Here is a 22020-nt window from a genome sequence, read left to right on the forward strand (position 1 = left end):
TACACTTAAACTGTATATGGAAACGTATTATGTTAGGATGAATCCCTTGAGATGCTTCTTCTCGTTTTTGAGGGGGTCCCAAAACAGACATTGTTTAAACAAATGAAAAACAGAACAGTGCCAGATACAGTGTTATAAGACATAACCACGAAAACAGAAACAACAGTCCAATGAATAGCAAACTAAGGAAAAAAAATGGAAAATAAAAAATTAAGAGAGTGCAGCCTTAGAGCAAATACAGGCAAAAGCACATTGTTTAATCTGAGAAGCAAGGCACGGTGATGGCATTTCTGAAAACATTGACCACCTGTTTTAAGATGAGAAGCCATTTTTAAATAAGTGAAATGATGACAAAGAACAGATATTTAAAATTAACTTACTCTACTCGGAAGGAGTTCAGAACAAAAAAGCTTTTTTACCACCTTCTTTAGAAATGAAAGGCACAATGAGGAGGTTCTGATCTGAGCCTCTTTTAAATAATTTGATGTATGAGGAACAAAAAACTGTGTCCAGCTCATTTTTGTAAGTAGAGAATTCAAGGACAATTTTGATAAATCTCCATATATAAGTGCAGTGCAGAAGTGTTTGATATGTCTAAACTAATCGACTGCCTTTAAAAGAAAAAGTGGATGACTGGCCATGCTGTCATGCTGTGCAGCCACACAGTGCAGGTGCACACTGGGAATAGAACGACTTCTGCTGAGTTTGTTTGTGTCCGTGTTAGAATTGGTCCACCTCCCTCTTTGGGATTTCCTTGAACAGTGCGGCTCCATTTCCTGTTGTTGAATTCCTTTTTTCCCACAGCACCTCAGAGAAAGTGGAGCGTTACAGTTCCAGGTCCTCCTGTCTGTGCAGGAGGGGTCTGGCCAGCTTGTCAGCACCCACAGGAATTTTGTTTTATCTATGTGTTTGTTTATCCAATCAAGGGAGCTTTGCAAATGCTGCAATAGCTTGCAATTTTTTACCAGATCCCCTCAATTTGTATGTATAGACCACTCTCTCTCGGATCTAAACTTCGATACATTTTTGTAACTGTGCTGCAATTAATAGTCAGATCAAAGTGCAGCCAGCAGATTTGATTCACGTTTGCATCGGCTGCAGTTTTTCTAAAAAAGAGAAAACATTGCAAACATATTTCTAAAGGGAGGAATTTTGAATTCTAGATAGGCCGTCCCCTTTAAACTGGACGAGATGAGGCCTTAACAAAAGGCTCAGTAAACTCTCTTTGAAGAGTGTCTAATTACTGACAAAAGCAGCTGGACTTCTGCCAGATCTCATAGACTGGCTAACAGAGCCCTGTTAATGGGTCTATTGAAGATTTAAAGGCCGGGTCTATCTGCTACCTCCATGCCTTCTACTGTTTTCTGTTTCAGTATGTTGTTGCTGTGTTGTTGTGGGCATCTTTTGCTTCAGCGTTTGTGTTAGGCTGGTTGAAAAAGAAGAGAAGGAATCAGACAAGACATAACAAAGCAATGAGTGATTCAGAAATGTTGAACTAGTTTGTTTATTTTCAGTATCATCACAATGGCAGCTGTGACATAAGAAAAGCTTTTGCATAAATATAAATTACATAGCCACAGCGCTTAACTATAATTATTGCTGTGTCCTTTATTGTAATGATGCTTTATTTCAGACTTCCACTGGGCCTCAGAGGGAGGATGCTATGTTTGTATAATGAAGAAGGACAAAGATGTGGGTGGGACAAAATGAGTAGGATGGGAAATCTATTTTTTGGACAGATACAATTCTCTACCTGAACACAAACTCAGCAGTCTGTTTGTGAACGTTTGGTTCTGCATTGAATCGGTCTGGAAGCATGAGATAGACACCGTTTTCCATTTTCAAAGCCCATTTACAATGAAAAATGCTGTTTGTCAACTTCTGTGCTCTGTGCTCTGTCACAGACTATTAAAGAATTTTCAAAACACTATTCACATGAAAACTGCAAAATAGAAAATGGGAATGTTTTGTTGTTACACTCTTGCCAAGAGTAGGAGATCTGTTCAATATGAATTATGAGTCTGGAGCTGAAAAATATGATGTGTGTTGTTTCTTTTTCCTGTTTACTCTGAATATGGAAAATGAAAAAGAACATTTTGTTAGAAATGAGGGCTTTTTACAGAAAGTTGCAGTATGTATTGAAATTGATTGGTATTTAATGTAAGGGTGCTATCGGGAGATGTATTCCTGTAACAACTTACAATTGATAACAAGCTTAATGACTAATTTTAAGTAGCTGCGCACTTTCATTATGTATTTTTTCCCACAAATGGAATGAAAGTACTTAAATGAAGGTAATTACTGTTCTTGTATGCAGCACTCAGGAAGTTTTTTTTTCCAGAGTTTACTGATTCAGCCTCCCCATTATGTGTTAGTGAACACACCCAAGCCGCTAATCTGTACATCATTTTCTTATGACGAGGAATAAAGTCACATCTTTGCTGCGCTAAAAACAAAAAAAACATTTCTAAAAACTGACTGATTTTTCAGGGGACCTATAATGCCAGTGATTTGAGGTTCATACAATTGGGTTTCTACTAGATAAAACATGTTTACATGCTTTTCCACATAGTTTTGTTCTGTGTCTGTATTTCCTTATAATAAAGGAAGTATGCCCTAGTGCTCAATGCGAGTAAATAAATATTATTATGGATTGATGTAAATGCAAAAATGACAGAAAAGTTTGTTTTGAGTGTTTTTCACCGTCCATTATTGTGAATGAATGGACTTCTGGTTGACTCACATTGGTACACAGAGCTATGTGGAAATGAGGCATTAATCTTCAAAAACGCTTAATTTTTGTCCAAAAAAACCCAACTGCCTACACTACAAAGCTACCCAAAAAACAATTACTGACTTATCTAAAAAAGAGTCTGACAATAAACTACAAGAAAATGTTGCTGATAGTAGCAGTACGGGTTCGGTCCTGGTCGTGGAGCAGTGGACAAGATCTTTACCCTTGCGAGGCTGCTGGAGGGGTCGTGGGTAGTGGGGTCGTTGCTGCAAGCCATCCGGTCGCTGTATAACCAGAGTGAGTGTTCGCATTCTTGGCGTGAAGTCAAACACATTCTCAGTTGGTGTTGGCCTCTGCCAGGGTTGTCCCTTGTCACCGATTCTGTTTGTGATATTCATAGACAGGATCTCAAGGCACAGCCGGGGGGAGGAAGCGGTCCCGTTTGGGGACCTCAGAATTGCATCTCTGCTTTTTGCGGGTGACGTGGTTCTATTGGCTTCATCACACCGTGATCCCAGCATGCACTGGGACGGTTTGCAGCCGAGTGTGAAGCGGTCAGGATTAGAGTCAGCACCTCCACCTTCCGCCGGAAAACAGTGTATTGTCCCCTCTGGGTAGGGGGAAAGTTGCTTCTCCAAGCGAAAGACTTCCAGTATCCAAGGGTCTTGTTCACGAGTGAGGGTAGAATGGAGCGTGAGATGGACGGGCGATTTGGCGTCTCGATTTACCAGTTCATCTATGTCCCAACTCTCATCTATAGTCATTAACTCTGGGTAATGACCAAAAGAATGAGATCGTGGATACAAGCGGCCAAAATGAGTTTCCTCCGGAGGGTGGCTGGGCTCGGCCTTAGAGATAGGGGAGGAGCTCAGACATCCAGGAGGAGCTTGGAGTAGAGCCACTGCTCCTTCGAGTCAGAAGGGGCCAGTTTAGGTGGTTCGGCCATCTGTTCGGGATGCCTCCTGGGCGCTTCCTATTGTAGGTGTTCCAGGCACGTCCCACTGGTAGGACCTGGCCCCGCGTAAGCAGAAGAAGATGGATGGATGGATAGTTTAGCCTTCTGCTCTACAGAGCAAAGGCTCACAGCTATACCATTAAGTTCACGTTTATGTAGCTAACGTTAGGTAAAACCTCGAATCACAGTCTGACCTCACTGAGAGAAGTGTGCAGGCAGCAGCTGCGGAGACAAACCCCTGCAGTTGCAGTCGCAGTCGCAGTCGCAGTCACAACCCAATGCAGCCGGTGTAACCAGCAGCTCTGGGGCACTGGACAGTCCCGGATTTCTACTGGATCAGGAAACTTTCTGTTGCTGCTGTTACGTATGTTAGAACCCACGCTGCTGCTGGCCACCAGCACCACCCTGCGATGGGGAGGTTTGTGATGGCTGAATTTGAGCTGTTTAGAGCTGACGAAATAGATCCATGTATGAGAAACTCTGGGTTACCATATGAAGCACATGCATATGCCCATGGTCGTCTGGTGGGAGGGCGTTAGGACAGAGAGGGGGGAACTGCAGGTGCAGTCTTTCTCTTTTTTTGCCTTTTCCAGATTTCTGCCTACCCCAGCTTTTATATCACTGGCTGCACAAATTAGCAGCAAATTGCTGGTGTCACAGTGGAGCTAAAAGGAGCAGAAACTGTCACTACTGTACTGAAGCTAATCTGCATGTCTGCTGAAAGTATGTGAGCTATGGTTGAGCAGTCATTTTATTTCTGTTTTTACTGGTGTGTTAAAGCCTGACCCTGTGGTTCGGCCGTAATCGGCATGTTAAAAGATTTACCTTTTGTTCAACAAAATTGATTGATTACTGGACTGCATTTCATATAAAAATTGTTTCAGCTTTGTGTTTGCTGTAACTGAAAAGGAATGGTTTTTTTTTATGGTTAAAAACCATCCCCTTACATCCTTAAGGAACAAATCATATGTTTCTGATTTAATTTAAAGTATATACTGTCATCAGAGTATGCACTCCCAGTTTTACACATTGGCGTAATCTTTCTATACGAGTCGTTGTCCCAGTCTGTCTTGTTAGACTTAGTTGCATTCCTGTAACATTTCCTACACATCTCAAGTGTGAATACAAGCTGTCATTTTGTCAGGAAAGGCATGCACAAGATTACAAAGGGACTAACATATGATGGTTTTGTGTGAAGCATATAGTATGTAAAACAATATCAAGGGAAATAAAAGCTACACCATGCTCTGCAGAGATAGTGAAATGGTTTAAGAAATAGGTTTGATGCATTGCAAGCTACACATGGAGCAGTAAACAGTCGGTTGCCATGTTCATTTAACATAACTTCCTGTGTTGCCCCAGATAACAAATATTACACAAACATTGCGTCTTTTTACTTATGAATGCTGTCATGTTTGAACAGAGTCAGCATGGTTGTTTTCCACAACAGAGAACTACCATACGTATGTGAGAAAAGGAGCAGTTTCAGACAGGATTTCATGTGATTGAAAAGCATATAAAGTAATGACAGAGGGGAAGTCACACAACGTCTTGTGACGCAAGACAAAATAGCATATGTCTATGTGACTGAAAATTACATGGAATAGTGTGATGACATTTTTCCCCTGTACACAACTGAGTCATTGTTACTCACACTGTAGAGATCATTTTCAGTCAATACTGCTGTTTCCTTTGAACAAAGAGCAAGTATTAAAGCCTGACCGAGAGAAGCACATTGACGACTGCCTTTCTATCTCAAAATAATGAGATGTAGTAGTAATGTCATGTAGGAATAGGTTTGTGATTCTCTTTGGGTCTCAATCTACGGAAAATGAGATACATATTTATTGATTCAGTGAAAAGAAGATTGAGCAGTTGATACGATGGCATTCATTTTAGATTTGATACAATTTGATTCAGTGCTACAAGAAGCAATATTGAATCTTTTTTTTTGTCCTCATCTCTTTGTAGGACACGTGGTTAAGAAAAAGAAAAGTCAGACATGGCATTGTATTAAGAATTGCAAAAATATACAGTTTGGACACAAAAGCTTCATAACAGCTTCTGACTACATTTTTTTCGGTGACATTATGTCCCACCTTGATTTATCTTCTCATTGTGAGTCTGCAAGAGAATTTACCAGAATACAATGCAGAGGCAGCCTGTATTTATTTGGTGAATGTACTAGATAAGATTTTGTCATCCCTAAGCAAAAGTCCTTAGGCTGAGAACATGAGCACAAACAGAAAGTTAACAGTGTGACAACGTTTTGATTGGACATTATTTGTTGTAACAAACAAAAGAAAATCTACAAACTACAGCTGACCGCTACGTGGGAAATGTGTAATAAACAAAACAGAATAGCCGAAAAAGTTTCACACCACCAATAATCCTTACTGTATATGTTCAGAATACACATTTAAGAATATGTCTACAAAAAAGAAACCAGAACTTTGTGAAATTGATTTTATACATTACATTATATTGTGGAAAGCTTCTTGTCAGTTTGTGGGCCATGTGACATTTGTAACATCCCTCCTGTTTGTTCGCAGATTTTTATTCAGTTCGTACTGAAAAAAAAATCCCAAAATGTAAGGTGCACTTACTAATTACACCAGCAGGGGGTGACTTTACCTAGCACGAGGTTAGAAAAATACTATATTTTTCTAATAATATTAAAAAAATACTAGGAAAAAGGCTAAAATAAGAGTCTACTTAACATCCGCATCGATACAACAGGAGACAACAAGAAGAGGCTTCAACTAGGGGAAAAAAGACAAAGTGAGGTGTCTTTAACCCAACTGTCTTGATTCAGTACTGTCAGAATGAAGCATTAGCTACTCTGCTCTGGCAAGGTTGCAGCACTGTGTAAGACTAGGACTTAAAGCGTGAGTCTTGGATATGTATGGATTTCACAATAATTTGTATTTCGTACTACAGTTGGGACTACCCATCAACTCAGTGGCGTAGATATACCGCTGTCAGGTGATCAGTTAAATGCACTGGTTCCACTGTGATGGACTCAGAAGGACAGTTGGCCTGATTAACACGAAATTATCATTATCCCAGTGACAGTATTAAAAGCATTTAAAGGTTAAATGATGTGTTAGCCATTCTGTCACTGGTGTGTTTCTTCCACAAGGGAAAGAAGTGAGTTACGGATTTTCTTCGAGATATCACTGACCCTTTCAACCCTGTCTTTCTCCTTGTATTCTCAGCTGCACCTTGACCTCATGTTTCCTGTCCCAGCTGTTACCAGAACAGTAAAAAGGTGTCAGCATCTATATATGCCTCAAATACAAAATCTCTCTGTACTAGAGCTGGGCAATATTGAGAAAATCAGCTATCGGGAGATTTATGATCAAATACCTCAATATTAAAACTGCTATGGGTTGGGTTGACGATTGTTGCTTTCACAAAATATTTACTCAGTGAGTTTTTTGGTAGATGATCATCAGTAATGTGGATATAATGACTTAGTTGTTAAAGGCAAGTAATAGAAAAGCTAGAACACTGCCATGTTCAGAAAATTACATCACTTTACTGTAATGCAGCCTTTAAAATCAGGAAAAGACAATGCTTAGGATATTATAATATCCAAAATCTAAGATCCAGTCTCATATCATGATATCGGTATAATATGTTGCCCATCCCTGTCTCTGAACTAAAGGATCCGATGTGAGCTAGCCTTGCATGTACATAACAACTACAACTTACACAAAGTTAGCAAACAGTAGGTGATGGCACTTTCTCCTGGAGATGATGACGATTACTCTGATCCTGAATCACAACAGTTGGCTTTTATAGAGACACTCCACTTGTACCTTCTGGCTGAAGCCAGGCTGCTGTCATTCTCCTTGTTGTATGCTTTTGTTTGGATGTGGACGTTCTTGTTTTAGTTTTCTTTCAGTACAAATTGTTGTTCCGTCAGCTGATGTGAGGGAATGTCACCACCTGCTGGTGTAGCTAATAATTGAACCTTACTTTTTTTTTCTGCAGATTTGCTGCAGCACAATTTGACCAAAATTTGCAAATAAAGAGAGAAATCCTTGGCTCACAAACTGACAGAAAGTAATCAACAAATGTGAAAAAACCCTGTTTCACATTTACAAATGGATCTGCAAATGCGTAAATATGACTTTACATCAGGGTTTTGATGGCCAAGGAAAACCTGGGAAAATACATGGAATTTCACATTCAAATTTTCCAGGCCTGGAAAAGTCACTGAATTGGTGAAAATCACAGTAATCTGCTGTGGATAACCTTCCATGTAACGTAACATAATGGTAAATTTATTTTCTATAGTTGACGATGAAACGTAGCTTTACTATGCTTTAGTATGTGAAGTTTGCTTACCATCACATATGTTTCTAATTTTTTCTCACGGCACTGTCTCTCCCTACACGTATGCACTCATAGTTAAAATTACAATTATGGGCAGTTAGTGCAAGGAAAAACAATATTATGGGTCTTTGAAAAGTCATGGAATCCTTTACAATTTTGTCCATGAAAGTGTTTGGGAATCCTGTTTGATGTATTTTTGTGGTAAAACTATTACCATTTGTAAAAACAGTAATTTTTATGTAAAATTAAAATATGCAATTACAGAATAAGTTATACATACTTACAAATCTCAGTACATATTTGTGGATTGTCTTCTACAGGTTACATGTATTAAAGACCAATCCAAACTTCCATAGTGCCAGATTCATTTTTTGTAGACATTTTCTTCATATCTATTTGAATGTATACAGTCAGGATTCCTAATGGCATGAAAATGGTCGGCTACTCTGTGTCGTTTATCTCACATTTCCCACATTTGGCGACATATCTGTCTGTGTTTGCCAGCAGTAGTTCTTTAACTGAATGTGTCAGGGCCCGTGATTGTATCTCTCCTTAAGTGCGCATTTTCACTGAGAAAAAGCTGTCACCCAGGTTTGTGTGTAAACTGCCACAGCTGCACCTCGCGGTGCTGACCTCATCTTCCCAGTAAGAGTCAGATGAATCCTGGTGGAGACGTCTCCTCCACTTAGACTGATTGAACTTCTCACCCGTTAAGGGAGCGAACACAAACACGAACGCACACACAAACCTCCCTGCTCCTTGAAGGGAAATTATTCCATTATGGCGTGATATTATAGTAGTGTTGAATTGGCATCGCTTCAGTGTAGCAGCTAACGTGACCTTCATTACTTCTTTCCTTTTTTACTCTTGTGTCTCTGGTGATCTGCAGAGGCGGAGAGAGAAAGAGAGGGAGAGGTGCGCTGTGATTTGGTTGTCCTTCACATCAGGTGCTTCGTCCTTGCGGCAGGCAGTTCTCTGTCTTCCTTCTCTGACATATTCTTTCTGTTCTCTCTCATCCACCTGGGCGTTTTTGCTGTACAGCGTGCACAACTCTGCAGAGGGAGTGAGATGCAGGTTTATTCTCACTGTATGCATTCTGCTTCTGTCAACACTTTCTGCCGTAGCTCGCACATTATGAAAGCCCGCTGCAGACTTTTGTGTTGTTAGTCTTGTACTGAATTTGTACCTCTGTGTGTATATTGTTAGTGCGCATACATGTTTCGATGCACCCATAAGCATAATACATCCTGATGCATCTGTTCTTTCACTAATCCAGGACTTTTTAATGAGTCCCACGCTGCTCTAGAGTTCATCAGCGAGTCTCATTAGCAAAGTCCACGATACCCCCGTGCCTCTAATCTCACTCTGTGTGCGTCGTCCCGCTGAGAATTTGGATCTCTATTAATTCATTTGACATGGCGACCCTCATGTCATGCACATAATTAATTCTTGTTCTGTATTTTTCTTTAATGTGACAGTGAGCAGTAACCTTTGTGGTTGCAGCGAGCATCACCTCAAATTTTTGTTGCTGATTTCTACATGTGTTCTTGTGCACTTCCTGTTTAGGTGACTTGGGCCGAGCAACAAGTGTCGAAACGGAGGAAAAAGAGGGATGTCTTCGTTGAACCGTTAGATCCCAAATTCAAAGACCAGTGGTACCTGGTGAGTACGAACACTCCTGAATAGACACTTCATTGAACAAAAGGCTGTGCTGTGTGTTTTGTGTGTGTCATAATTCAGAGCTGCACACCGGTTGAGCTTTTTATCCAGCCAAAGTCAATACATGTAATTAAATTTGGGGCTGTGATGTTTCCCCCGAGTCAAAAGACGGCTTGTATGAATCCAATATGCCGCCTTTGTGCGAAATGCTGTTGTGTGTCTTGTTTGTAAAGCGCAAAGCACAAGTCTGAGCGACTTCACCTGAAGGATTCAGCTTGAACGATACACACAAACACAGTCCTGATTTACATGCTTTTAAAACTGGTGGTTTACTTTAGTCCATATAGCAACAAAAAGAGAAAGCCGAGGAGAAGACAGAGGCGATTCACCTTGAATCCATCTCGTTCTCACTTGATTGATTTCCACATTTGACTTGAAGAATGTCGCTGATATGCTGGACTGTTAAAAACAGCAGCAACAACCCTCGAGATTTTCTGCGCGGCTCCACTCTTCCTTCAATTACTGTGAGGGTGCTTCAGGCAACAGGAAATTCATGGTGATGCAAAACAGACTTGCATCACCAGTTGTTCAAAATGTCTTTGCTCTAGCAGAGGCACACTGACTTCCCCAGTGTGTTGGAGTAGTTAGTGGCAACTTGAAAGGCAAATGAGTAGATAAGAGCCTGCTGTCTGTTTGTATTAACATGACTATATGTAATTGATTCTGCCATATGTTCACAGCACCTATTTGTATTTAAATGACATTTCAACCTGCTGGTGCCACATATGGATGTGGCAAAGTTTTGTGCATAATTTAATAGAATTTTTAGTGTCATTCAAAGCTGCAGCTAATAATTTATTTCATTATCAATTAATCTGCCAATGATTTTGTGTGTCTCTAAAATGTTAGGGAAAAAAATGTACTTAACAATTTCCCAGAGCCCAAACTATTGTTATTAAATTAGTTTCTCCAGCCACACAAGATATTTTACTGACTATCACATGATGTGACCAAAGAGAAAGTCCTCACATTTACAGAGAAGCTGTAAGCGGCAGATCTTTTAAATTCGTTGATTGAAAAATTACTTTAATTATTATAAGGAAAAATAGTTGCTGATTCATTTTTCTTTCGATCAACCAATTGATTAATTTATTAATCGACAAAAAGTTGCAGCTCTATCAGCTTGGTTGCACACATAAGGAATGCCTAAGGCTATTTCAACAAGAGCCTTAGGCAGCAGTTACTACAAAACTATGTCAAAGCTTGAACACCCTAAATGGCTGGGGACTTCTGAACTAGTTACTCTCAAAATCCATTTATTGTACTACTATTGTTTTCCACTTGCCATATATCTCTTTTTATGGCATCTCACCCATAGAACCAATGTTTAGATTGCGTGAAGGTTGTCTTGTGAACATTCAGGGTAGCACTAGGGCAGTTATGTTTTTAGGCTCTTTGTAATGTTTTTGTAGGTTTAAATGTTACTTTATGATACATCCACTCTCATTTTCTTAAATCTAGACAGTACTTTAGAAATCACATTTTAAATATTATTTGCTTTATGTCTGGGCCCCTATTCCCAGGCTTTAGATAGCTTGTCAAGATGTCCCTTTTAACATCTTCAGTGTGTCTCATGAATTGTGCTTGTATTTTTTAACCTTTTTTGGTGAATAAATTAAACTCAACTGAACTGAACTGAAGAGGATGTTTATGATAGAAAGCTGTTATTATCGTTGCTAAACCTGCTGTGTGGATACTTATACCATGCGCTCTTTTAGAGAGGTGCTGATCTTGTGTGAGTGGAAGGCATACAACTAAAGACTTATTTCTATTTATAGGTCCAGGGGCGCCCCATGTGGATGTAAAGCTCATTAAAACACCAAAAGACATGAAAACTGGGGCAAAACCTTTGCTCTTCTCAGTTCTGTTCCTTTATTGGGAACAGCTTGGGTTTGAGGCACATTATAATTGTAACCATGTCAAAAAGAGCGTTTAATATATTAGTCAACAAACCGCAGAACCTCAATGTAGCATGTTAGGTTAGCATTAATCAGGAGGAAGCCGTTGACTGCGTGGACAGGTCATACACTGTATGAATATCTAAATTTTCTAAGTTACAGAAAAAATATATTTTCCTCTCATTATCGAAATACTCTCTGTGTATTTAAAATAATAGGAAATGCTTTAGAAGAGCAAAGATGTAGTAAAGGTTTTCAGGTTGCAGGAATGTGCTGTCACTCTCACACGGCAAGAAATAATTCTGTGCCTCATTAAAACTGAACCTGGCTGGCCAGAGGACAGTGTGGGTGGGTTTGTTGGCAGGATGTCCTTGGTGGACAGATGCTAATGGTCAGCATCTGCTGTTAGAATGAATATTTAATATTTTTTTTGATATTTATCTAAATGACAAGATGTGATAAATCATGTTTGAGCCTCTAAGCAGAGATCTCAAGCTGCACATACTGTATGCTCACAGGCTCAAAGATGTCAGTGTACAGAAGAAATGCTGAGATCAAGGAAGATTAATTTGATGAGCAAAATTGAAAATAAAACCTTGCACATGCTTTTCTCAGTTCCATTATGCATCCAGTGTGTCAGCCACAAAAGGGCTTTTTCAGTTTGAATTAGCATTGCAGATCAGAACTTTCAGCTTTAATTGATTTTCTCCTTGATGGTTTAAATGTCAATGACGTTACAAGGCTGAAGAACAAACCTCATCCTCTAGATCGACTGCACTTACAAGGGTCTGATATCTGACAGGAAATGTGGCGGCAGGCACATCACAAGCGTTATATTTAACCGACGGTACACTTTAAAAAGAAGAGCTTTGAACTTGATCAAAGACAGACATGGCCTTTGACCAAAGGTCAAGTTGAATGGCAAAAGCACAGCAAAAAGCATACCGAATGATTACCGTGTGCCGTGTTCACAGGTGCTTTGTTTGATATTGACATTAAATGCAATAAATGCATGCATGGCATTAATGCTTTTGGACTAGAGATATCTTTGTAACCTTGCAATGCCACTTCTCTCTTACTGAGAAACTTTTATCTTTTTTCTAAGCAAGAATGACTGAAATTCAATAAGCCTCACCTTTTCCCCAGATGCTTCAGTCAAAGGCTCAGTCTTCATCAAAATGTCTTAAATGATTGCCTTTTTTCTTTCTTTTTTTTTTTTTTTTTAAAGTAAGCTCTCCAGATTAAGTTAAAAGCACATTCTTGTCAGCACTCAGGTGTCTCTCAGATAATTAGATTCCATCTAAGTTATTTGCTTTCTCCATCCTCAGTACAACAGCAACCACCGTGACTTGAATGCCAAATCTGCGTGGCAGTTGGGCTACACAGGTAAAGGAGTGGTGGTGTCCATCCTGGATGATGGAATAGAGAGGAACCATCCTGACTTGATGCAGAACTACGTGAGTAAAACTCTTAAATGAGCTGAAAGGTGTTTTCCATGGAGAGGCTGTTACTGCAGCAGCAAACAGAATGAAGATAAGAATAAATAGAGTCGATTTTAAATTAAAGATAGTATCGTCTTTGTGCTAAAACTTAGCGATTGATGGATTTTAAGAACCCTTTCTATGCAGATTTCGGGTTAAAAAATGTGCAGGTTTTTGAATATTTGAATGTGGCAAACTGACTCTAACAGTGTGGCTGTCTCTTTATTTAGGACAAGGATGCCAGCTATGATGTGAATGATGGCGACCCCGATCCTCAGCCTCGATACACGCAGCTTAATGACAACAGGTAGAAATCTACACAGATCATTTAATTTCCACTCTTCTCTCTGTCTGTTGGCTTGCCATGCAACCACCTGCCTGTGTTTTTCTACATGCCGACTGTGAGGGGGACATGTCAGGATGAAATTGCACTTCATTAATTTGTCCCCCTCGCTGTCTGATAGCTGACAGCTGACATGTAAATAGCCCTGTGGCTGGGGCAGCATTTATGGGAACAAAACTAACTAAAAGGCCATAGCCTGTGGGTTTTTTTGACTTTCTGCCATTTAACAGGTTTTACTTTCCAAAAAAGGGCAATTACTAATATGAATGTTGCCCCGAACTCGGAGTATGGATTTGCTCTGGCCTCTTAAATCACACAGGTGCCACCAGGGCGTTTCTATGGCCTGGGTAAGTGGAGTAAATCTACGCTAGGATTAAGGTAGTGTGTGAAGAAAACGGCTATATTGCAGTGGCCTCTGCAGACGGCATTAGGAGTTGTTTACCACCACAGTGATGTCTTGCAGAGAATTGATTGAATTAAGTTCATCAGCATTAATGAAACAGCAAATCTCCTGACTCCGGAGGGCCCTTGCTCATCTTCCTTCATTCCCACCGCTGGCCTCACGTCTGACTTTAATTTCTGATTCGCTGTAATCTGCTGTTTGTGGGCCACTGGCCTGAGAGGCTTTTTTATCCACAGGCTCACCATGATTACTGGTGATAGGCAGGGAAGATTATAGTTAGCCAGGGATGGGAATCAAACGTCCCTGACTGAGACTGGGGCCAGGAGCGGGCACCATGAATATGGAGGCCAGAGGGAAATATACTGTAACTATGCCAGTGCTGGATGAACTTCTCAGAAGCAACTGATTGTAGAAGGTGTGTAATTGTTTTCATACTAAAAATAGAGAATACTCCTTTGTGGCAGAGACACATACACACACACACACACACACACAAAATTGTCAGTAAAAGTTTTGATAATTGTGGAAACAGCATAAACAATATGCTGTTCCTTTAATTCAGCCCAATGTTTTTTATATTCTGTGCCAGTGCCTCAAACTGTTTTTAACATTACCATCATCAAAACCTTATATGGTGGAATTTCTTGTGGAAGAATGTGGGAGAACATCCCTCCAGCTCCGCAGATCCACAATCTATGCCAAGGCACGCTTAAGCTCTTCTGGTGGCTCATAGTGGCCCAGAGCCCAGCTAAGACACTTACTATTGATGTTTCCTTCTTTTTGGCTGCACCTCTTTCCAACCCGCGCTCACCTCGGCCCTTATCTCTTGCCACCCAGCTCTCAGTGTCTTCCTTGTGGCGGGACCAGTTGAGAGGGAGCATATTTGTGTGTGTCTTACTTTACAGTGGCTCGGTGCAGATGCATGTGTAAACAACCTGTGGGCGGGCATGAAAATGCGTAAGGTTGTGTAAGACTGTGAGTGTCTGTTCCCCTGCAGAAAGCCCAACTCTGTTCAGCTCCATAAGGCCGTCTTTCTTTCCCAGCATACGGGAAGCAGTGAGGATGGCTCAGCAGCAATGTGACCATTCACCCTCATGTTTATCTTAGCCGGCATGTGATGTAAATGTTGCTCTTTCCAGGGTTTCCTTCGACTCCTATCAGGATGGTTTCCAAATGTGCATTTTCTGGATTAAACCTGGCTAAACTGGCATGAAGTCTTTTTTTTAGAAAGCCTCAATTTATTGCCTCCCAATTTAGATCAGTGCAAAAGCTTAACATAAATTATGGCTGTCGGAATCACACCATTCAACATGTGTAATCAACATGCAAGTTTCTTTTTTAAGATGCTGATGCACAGGGAAATAACAAGGATACATTTTACTTTACAAAACTAATGCTGCAATTAATGATTGTCAATTATTTTCTTGATTATTAATAAGTCATTTGGTCTATAAAAATGTCTGAAGATTTCCCAAAGTTTGAGATGATATCTTGTTTTGACCACAACCCAAAGATATTAGGTTTACTGTCATATAGGAGTAAAGAAACCAGAATTTAAGAAGCTGGAATCAAAAGAATTTTGACTTTTTATTATTTAAAAAAATTATTCAAATCAGCCAATCCATTATCAAATTAGTTGACCAAATTAGTTGACCATTAAAGGAGCACTTTGTAAGATTTAGGGGGATTTAGTGGCATCTGGCAGTGAGGATGCAGATTGTAACCTGATGAAACTTCTCCTGTTAAGAATTCCTTCAGTGTTCATTGTTCAGGGTTTTTTTTTTTACCAGGATCCAAATTATCCACGGAGATCTCTTCCTCTCCAAAACAAACGGACCCCATGATTTAAAAGGGTAAAAACAATGATGAAATCAGTTTAAAGTTAAAAATCTGTTTTTCTAGCATGGTTCATCGCAGAGGGGCTGCCAACCACAGAGGCCAAGGCGAAAACACAAATGGTCCTATCCAGAGCCAGTGTTTGGTTTGTCCACTCTGGGCTACTGTCGAAACAGGGCAGTGCAACATGGCCATCTCCATGGTCAAGGAGCTGCTCCTTATATAGATATAAACGACTCATTTCAAGGTAACGAAAACACAGCTATTTTTATATGTAGGTGATTGTAAACTAAATAAAACATACATATTATATGGTATTCAATTTCTGCCAATATCCCCCTAAATCCTACACACAAGACTTTTAATCGTTGACAACTAATCAATTAATCTTTCATTAATCAATGCAGCTCTGTACAAAACAGTGGGGCAGTGCAGACTGACTATGCATGTAAATTCAGAAATATTTAATGCACAGCGATGGATGGAGAGACCTATTTAACGGTACTGCAAACAGCATGCTGATTAATTTTTACCAGACCCTGCATTAATCTCTCTCTAGACAGTTTCTTCATCTTCCTCTCTTTACCGTGTTCTATAAACATCAGTAGACCTTTTGTCCTGAAGGCCCGCTCATTAGTAACCTGGCAGAACCATTAACAGACTTAAGAATGAGCAGAGCAAAACAGTTGTTCAGATTTACCTTTGAGGTTCAGTGCAGCCCAGAGACTAATGAACAGCAAACGCCACTATCCATGGCCTCAAGAGCCTCAATGATTTTTTTAAAGTAATTAAGCTAATGCGAGAGAGAAAGACCAAGTGGATGAGAGATGTTGTGAGCTAGACTCTCGGCGAGAAGTGGGACTTGGAAGATAAAAGATCAATGCAATGTTGGACAAGTACAAGCAGTATGTCACCATATGTCTTTGCAGTTTGAAGCCTTAAATGAGTACTTTTTGATTTAGCTGTAAAAGGAGTTTATGCACAACTTGGATGTCTCACTGAAATCCTTTTCGTATAAATCTTAATGAAATGTTTAAGTGGGTTTAAAATGTTGATGCCAAAAGCCATAATAATTGTGCAATGTTTTTGTTTTTCCTTTTGGTTCCCAGTTCTTTTTACCATCTTGTTGTAAAGTCACTAATCTGTATGTATCACAAACTGCTGGATCCAAATTTAGAACTTGTCAAGTACACCCATCACTCTTCACACCTCAGAGGATTGCTTTTTACGCTGCACAAGAAAACCTGCAGCCCAAAAGCTGCTTTTGTGCATTTTTCTTTTTCGTAATGCACAATTGACCCTGTGCCACTTTGGATGAATACTTCACCCATCGTAACACTACGTCCACACACACAAATTGGATACATCTGTATGACAATAGCATGTCTCTTTAGCAAGCCTCCAGAGAGAGGCGCTTTAGGTTTTGCACAGTGATAATGGTTCTGCCAGCTGTGGGTGTGAATACTGATCGTGTTGTTGGCCTCAAGCCCACAGCAGACTGTAGTTGCTGTAACCTGAGTTAGTCTTTGTGCCTAGAATCTGCCACGGGGCTTGTTCTCACTGTAAGCGGAACAAGACTTTACTGAAATTGCCCTTTGTTCACCTTAATCTCCTATTATCACCATTACATATGACGGCAGAGTATCAGATGCAAAAGGTGTTTTGAAGTTTAGTCATGACTCTCTTGTTTCCTTTTCCAGAAATTGAGTGATTTTTTACATCAAGGTTTTGTTGCGAAGAATAAGTGAAGGCATCAAAGTCTTTTTAATAAAAAGAGTATTTTGTTCACAGTGTAACTGCTGTCGTTGAGATTAAAACTGATGCTGTGAGGTATGCACAGCATAGTCTTTGAATGGATAGTTTTTATTTGGTTGGGAATGTGACAGGCTCCCACACTGATTGACTTTAACTTCACTGAGTTTTGTTGTGGTCAGCTAGAATCTCTGCCTGTGTGTTGTGTCAGGACATGACTGTGTAAAGTTTTAATAATCAGAGAGAAATGGTGCTTGTGACAAATTGAAAACTTTTTTTCTTAGTGATGTACTTGTGTATAGACAAAATTACAATTGTGCTGACTTGAATGCTTTGAAGCTTCAATCATTGCCATGGTAATCCATGTCCAAATCAGTACTAGAAAGCTTTGTTTTTTGTTTTGTTTGTTTACCAGTAAACGGGTGAAAGAAACTGAAAGGAGTTGGCCAGTGTCAGACACAGATGAGGGAGATGTCCTTTTTGATCTCCACTTCAAACAATTAAATTGGCTGTCTGATGAGGAAAAATTAGATAAATAGCAGACTGTTAACATAGTTGGCAACTCTAGTGAAGTACTTGCTTTGCATCTGGCGGTGCAGTCCGACCGTGGCGTTCAGAGTTATTACTAACTTGCAGAAACATTGAGCACAGTAGTCCACCCTCCACATTCTCTGCCCTCTCTCTGTCTCTCTCCGTCACATACATGCAGCACGCTAAGTCCTACCAAAGTCAGTTTGGGTTTGGGTGGTTGATTAGCTTATATGAATATGATTGATTAGTAACGCTGCACCCCTCACCCCCAAGCTCCCATCGGGCCTTTGATTGCTTGTGAATAATTATAACTAAAGCTTCAAAGCCCCAAAAATGGTATTTTGAACAGCCCAGATTTGCAAATAATTCCATTTATGTGTACTTGATAACTTTACCTAATCTTAACGGGTTTTTAAAAAATACTAGTCAATTTAAATCTAACCAAGACAAAATGTGTGGGGTGTGGGGGAAAAATGTAAATGTCCAAAAAGATTTTTTTGTTTTGTTTTAGATTGATGACATGACCATAGCATGGATCAAAACGTAAAAGTAAAGCCTTGTACAGAAATTCATCTTATGAATTGCTGAAGAAAAATATTGGTCTAATTCTGTGGCTGATTCACATGAGTTTGATCTGCTTTGCAGTTGAGAAAGAAGTTTACTGCGAGGATGTAGAATTCTATATGAAGATCGACACTTAGAACAAGGTTTTTATTCTATAACATTAAAGGCTAAGTTTGAACAATAGGTTGCGGGCAGAGCTAATCAAGAGTTGTGAGTGGCAACAAGAGTGAATAGGACTCAGGAAACAAAGGACAGACTATTTATCAATACAGTGTTATACAATCCGATTCTGGTAAATGTTGATGGCCTAACCCCTTCCACACCCCAAAGACTTCATGAATGAGTAGTTTAAATAATTACACACAGGGATCTATTTATCAATGTCAAATCAGTCCATAATCAGAACAACAGGAAGGACAATAATACATTAAGATAAAACTATAACGTAAAACAATTCCTTTCAGAGAGTCCTTTACATCTCTTGTTGTAGAGCTTGGAGTGTTATCTGACCTCTTGACTTAATCAAAACAGCATGCTTGAGTTGGTTCGCATCGCTGTTGAATGATGTCGCATATTAGCTGGGACAGTAAGCATCTTTGCAATTAATGGAGTTGAGTGGGGTTGAGAGTTAAGACTTCTCTGTCATCTTGTGACTGAAGGTTGAGAGCCCTTCAGTGTGTCAGGGAGTCTATCAGGTTGATATTACAGCAGTGATCATTAATCTCTGTGACTTGTTAACAATGCTGTGCGTGTAAGTGACAGACGGCTCTTTGTTCCTGCAGACTCTGTCTGCGAGTGGAGCACTTCACGTGATGAGCTCCTCTACTGCGCTGTCACTTCTTTAGCCTCCTCTCTAAACCCCTGGGCCTGATGGCTAAACCCGGGTTTTGGTTTCGTGTGATGTCAGTCTTTGCAGGACAGCGGATCAGTAAAAATGTGTGCATACAGACAAAATGAGGACAGTCAGTTGTGCCTTGCCCTCATTGTCAGAGGAACGGTAGCTCCCTCAGGCATCTCATCATGACTGATCATCCTGTTGACAGATGAACTCAGAGAGTCAAGGTTTCTAATTAGCTTTGGTGAAATTCAGCAATTGGGAATTTGGGCCGTAAACTATTAACATCGTTACCTTGGGTGGCGTTTGTGATATTCTAAATTAACTAACTATTTTAGTAAAGCACTATAATGGGTTGTGGCTGTGTGTAGGAATGCATGCAATGTTACTGTGATGAACAATGTCCTCTATATTTTTTACAGACATTAAAAACACTTGATCGAAAGCCCAGTACCTATCACTATTGCCATTTGGTTTGGGCATTATCTATTTTTTATCTATTTTTATCTACCTTTTTTTTTTTCAATTGCATTGCAAGCTCCCATCCTTGACCAGTGAGTTTGCTACATCCTGCAATCTCTCTCAGCTCTTTCAGTCAAAAAATTAACAATATAAACTCGCAACATGACAAGAAAGATGGTATTCTTACACATATATTCGTTATTAAAGACAGAAATACAACCCCAATGCAATTTCTTTATTTTACCTTTTAATAAAACACACTTCATTCAGACTACACAGAAACAAAATAAAACTCACCAAAACCATCTTGGTTTGTCTTGTTAGTGTGTTGTTAGTTAGTCCAACATTCCAGCAATCACCAACTCTGGTTTGGTCAAGATGAACTCTTAATTCACCAAGATTTAAAAATATGCTTCTTCTTCTTTTTTTTTAACCGTGGTCTCTCTCTGCTGCAGTTGGCCAGCTTTTTACCGTCCAGTAACAATACCCCCACAACAGCTGCCTGTTCTGCCAGTAAAGACAGGACACTGACCTCTGGTGGCACATGATGTGCACTACATACAATGAGTTTAATATAAAAAGGAGAAGCTGTTCTTTCTATTGTACCGGAAATAAAACCATTGGGATTTCTAAATACCCTGGTATATCAAAAAACGTTGATATCACCCAAGCCTAGTAACCATGTCTGGGGGCAGCCCCCACTGGTCTGGCCCATCATCTTGCTGTATGTAAAACGTGTCTCCTGCCCCCCTTTCACAATTTCATAACCTGACCATTGTGCGCCCTGACCATCCTTACTGGTCTATGTATAAATACCCCCCCCTATCTTTGTTTCTATTTGTCCCTTTTGTATATTGCATTATGCTTGATCACTACTTTACTTCACCTTTTGATTTACATCCTGCCACATTACTGCCTATACTGTATATAGGTGATTCCATTTGTTTTGTTCAGGGTCAGCTCACTGACTCAGACCTGCTCTGTGTCTGTAAGCTCACCAGTATGCCGGCATGCTTCAATAAACTCACACCACCACAGCCATACTTATGACTGGACGTAAATTATTTCTTCAACACTGCAAGTTTGGACAAACATTTTTCCCAGTCAAAGCCGCCCACAACTGGAAAGGTCTTCCTATTGAATTAATACAGAGTACGAATTAATTATTCTTTATACATAAACTGAGAGATGGCTAAAAGTATACCAAACTTTCAGTCAGAAGTAATCATAATACAATACCTTTTCTATGGCATGACTTTTAAATAGCTTTTTAACGTATATCTGCTTCTTTTGTAAATGTATAATGTTGTACTGCAGTACCTGCTGACATAGCATGAAGCCTCTTCTTTATAAAAACCTGCCCAGCGACTACAGATTAAAATAAACTGAATGTACAGTGTCCCTGATAGATAGGTATATGAATAAATAAATTATAGAACAGGTTTTATTTTGTACAGATGCCCAAAGTAATTGTCGTACATTTGTTCTTTGTATTTGTCATTTTACACTATTCTGTGCTGGTGCTGATTGGCTACCAATGTTGGTTTTGTAAAACAAAACTGGGGTATCATAGGCAGAGATTAAAAGACTAACAGATTAATCAATAAATCAATAGACAGAAGATTTATCTGCAACTATTTCGATAATTGCTTGAGTCCATTTTTAAGCAAAAATAGTGTTGCCTTCTTTTATAAAATGAAAATATGTGTGTCTGCTTTTTTTTGGGTTTTTTATGTTGAATGCGTTTTGGTATGCTTTTATGTCCGTGACTCCTGTAAATGATGCTGGGTAAATAGTAGGGAGTAGGCTGTTTTCACAAGAAAATTTCACAGAAATGTTTGACCCGCCGAGGCACTCTTCTTCGCATTGACCCAGTCAATGAGTGGGAGCAGGAAAAGGACATCTTCTTATATCCATTTCATCACTGCAAGAAAGAATCACTCCCATAAACCTGATTATGCAAGCAGTTCTTGCATCAGATGCAATCAGATCCAGAAACCAGGAGCTTTTCCTCTCTAACAGCATTTGTATGCTAAGAATCAGTCTGCCATGTAAGTGACTGTAATGAATGTGTCAAAAGAAGCTTTGGAGAAAGGCTCAGTTGAAAACAGGAGGTATAGGCCTGTGCATGCCCAGAATCTCATCTCAAACACCTGAACTGTT

At 39.7% G+C, this 22020-nt stretch overlaps 1 protein-coding gene across 4 annotated transcripts in view; it reads left to right on the forward strand.

The window, feature by feature from the left end:
• The window catches only part of furina (furin (paired basic amino acid cleaving enzyme) a), a 108143-nt gene that overhangs the window by 57857 nt on the left and 28266 nt on the right, over positions 1-22020 (forward strand). For all 4 annotated transcript variants that reach the window (XM_042506114.1, XM_042506193.1, XM_042506034.1 and 1 more), the window contains exons 4-6: positions 9600-9695; positions 12979-13107; positions 13362-13438. In XM_042506114.1, coding sequence (XP_042362048.1) covers positions 9600-9695; positions 12979-13107; positions 13362-13438 — 302 coding nt within the window. The remainder of the gene's footprint in view (positions 1-9599; positions 9696-12978; positions 13108-13361; positions 13439-22020) is intronic.

Source organism: Plectropomus leopardus, chromosome 1, assembly GCF_008729295.1.
Source record: "Plectropomus leopardus isolate mb chromosome 1, YSFRI_Pleo_2.0, whole genome shotgun sequence".
Classification (NCBI taxonomy): Eukaryota; Metazoa; Chordata; class Actinopteri; order Perciformes; family Serranidae; genus Plectropomus; species Plectropomus leopardus.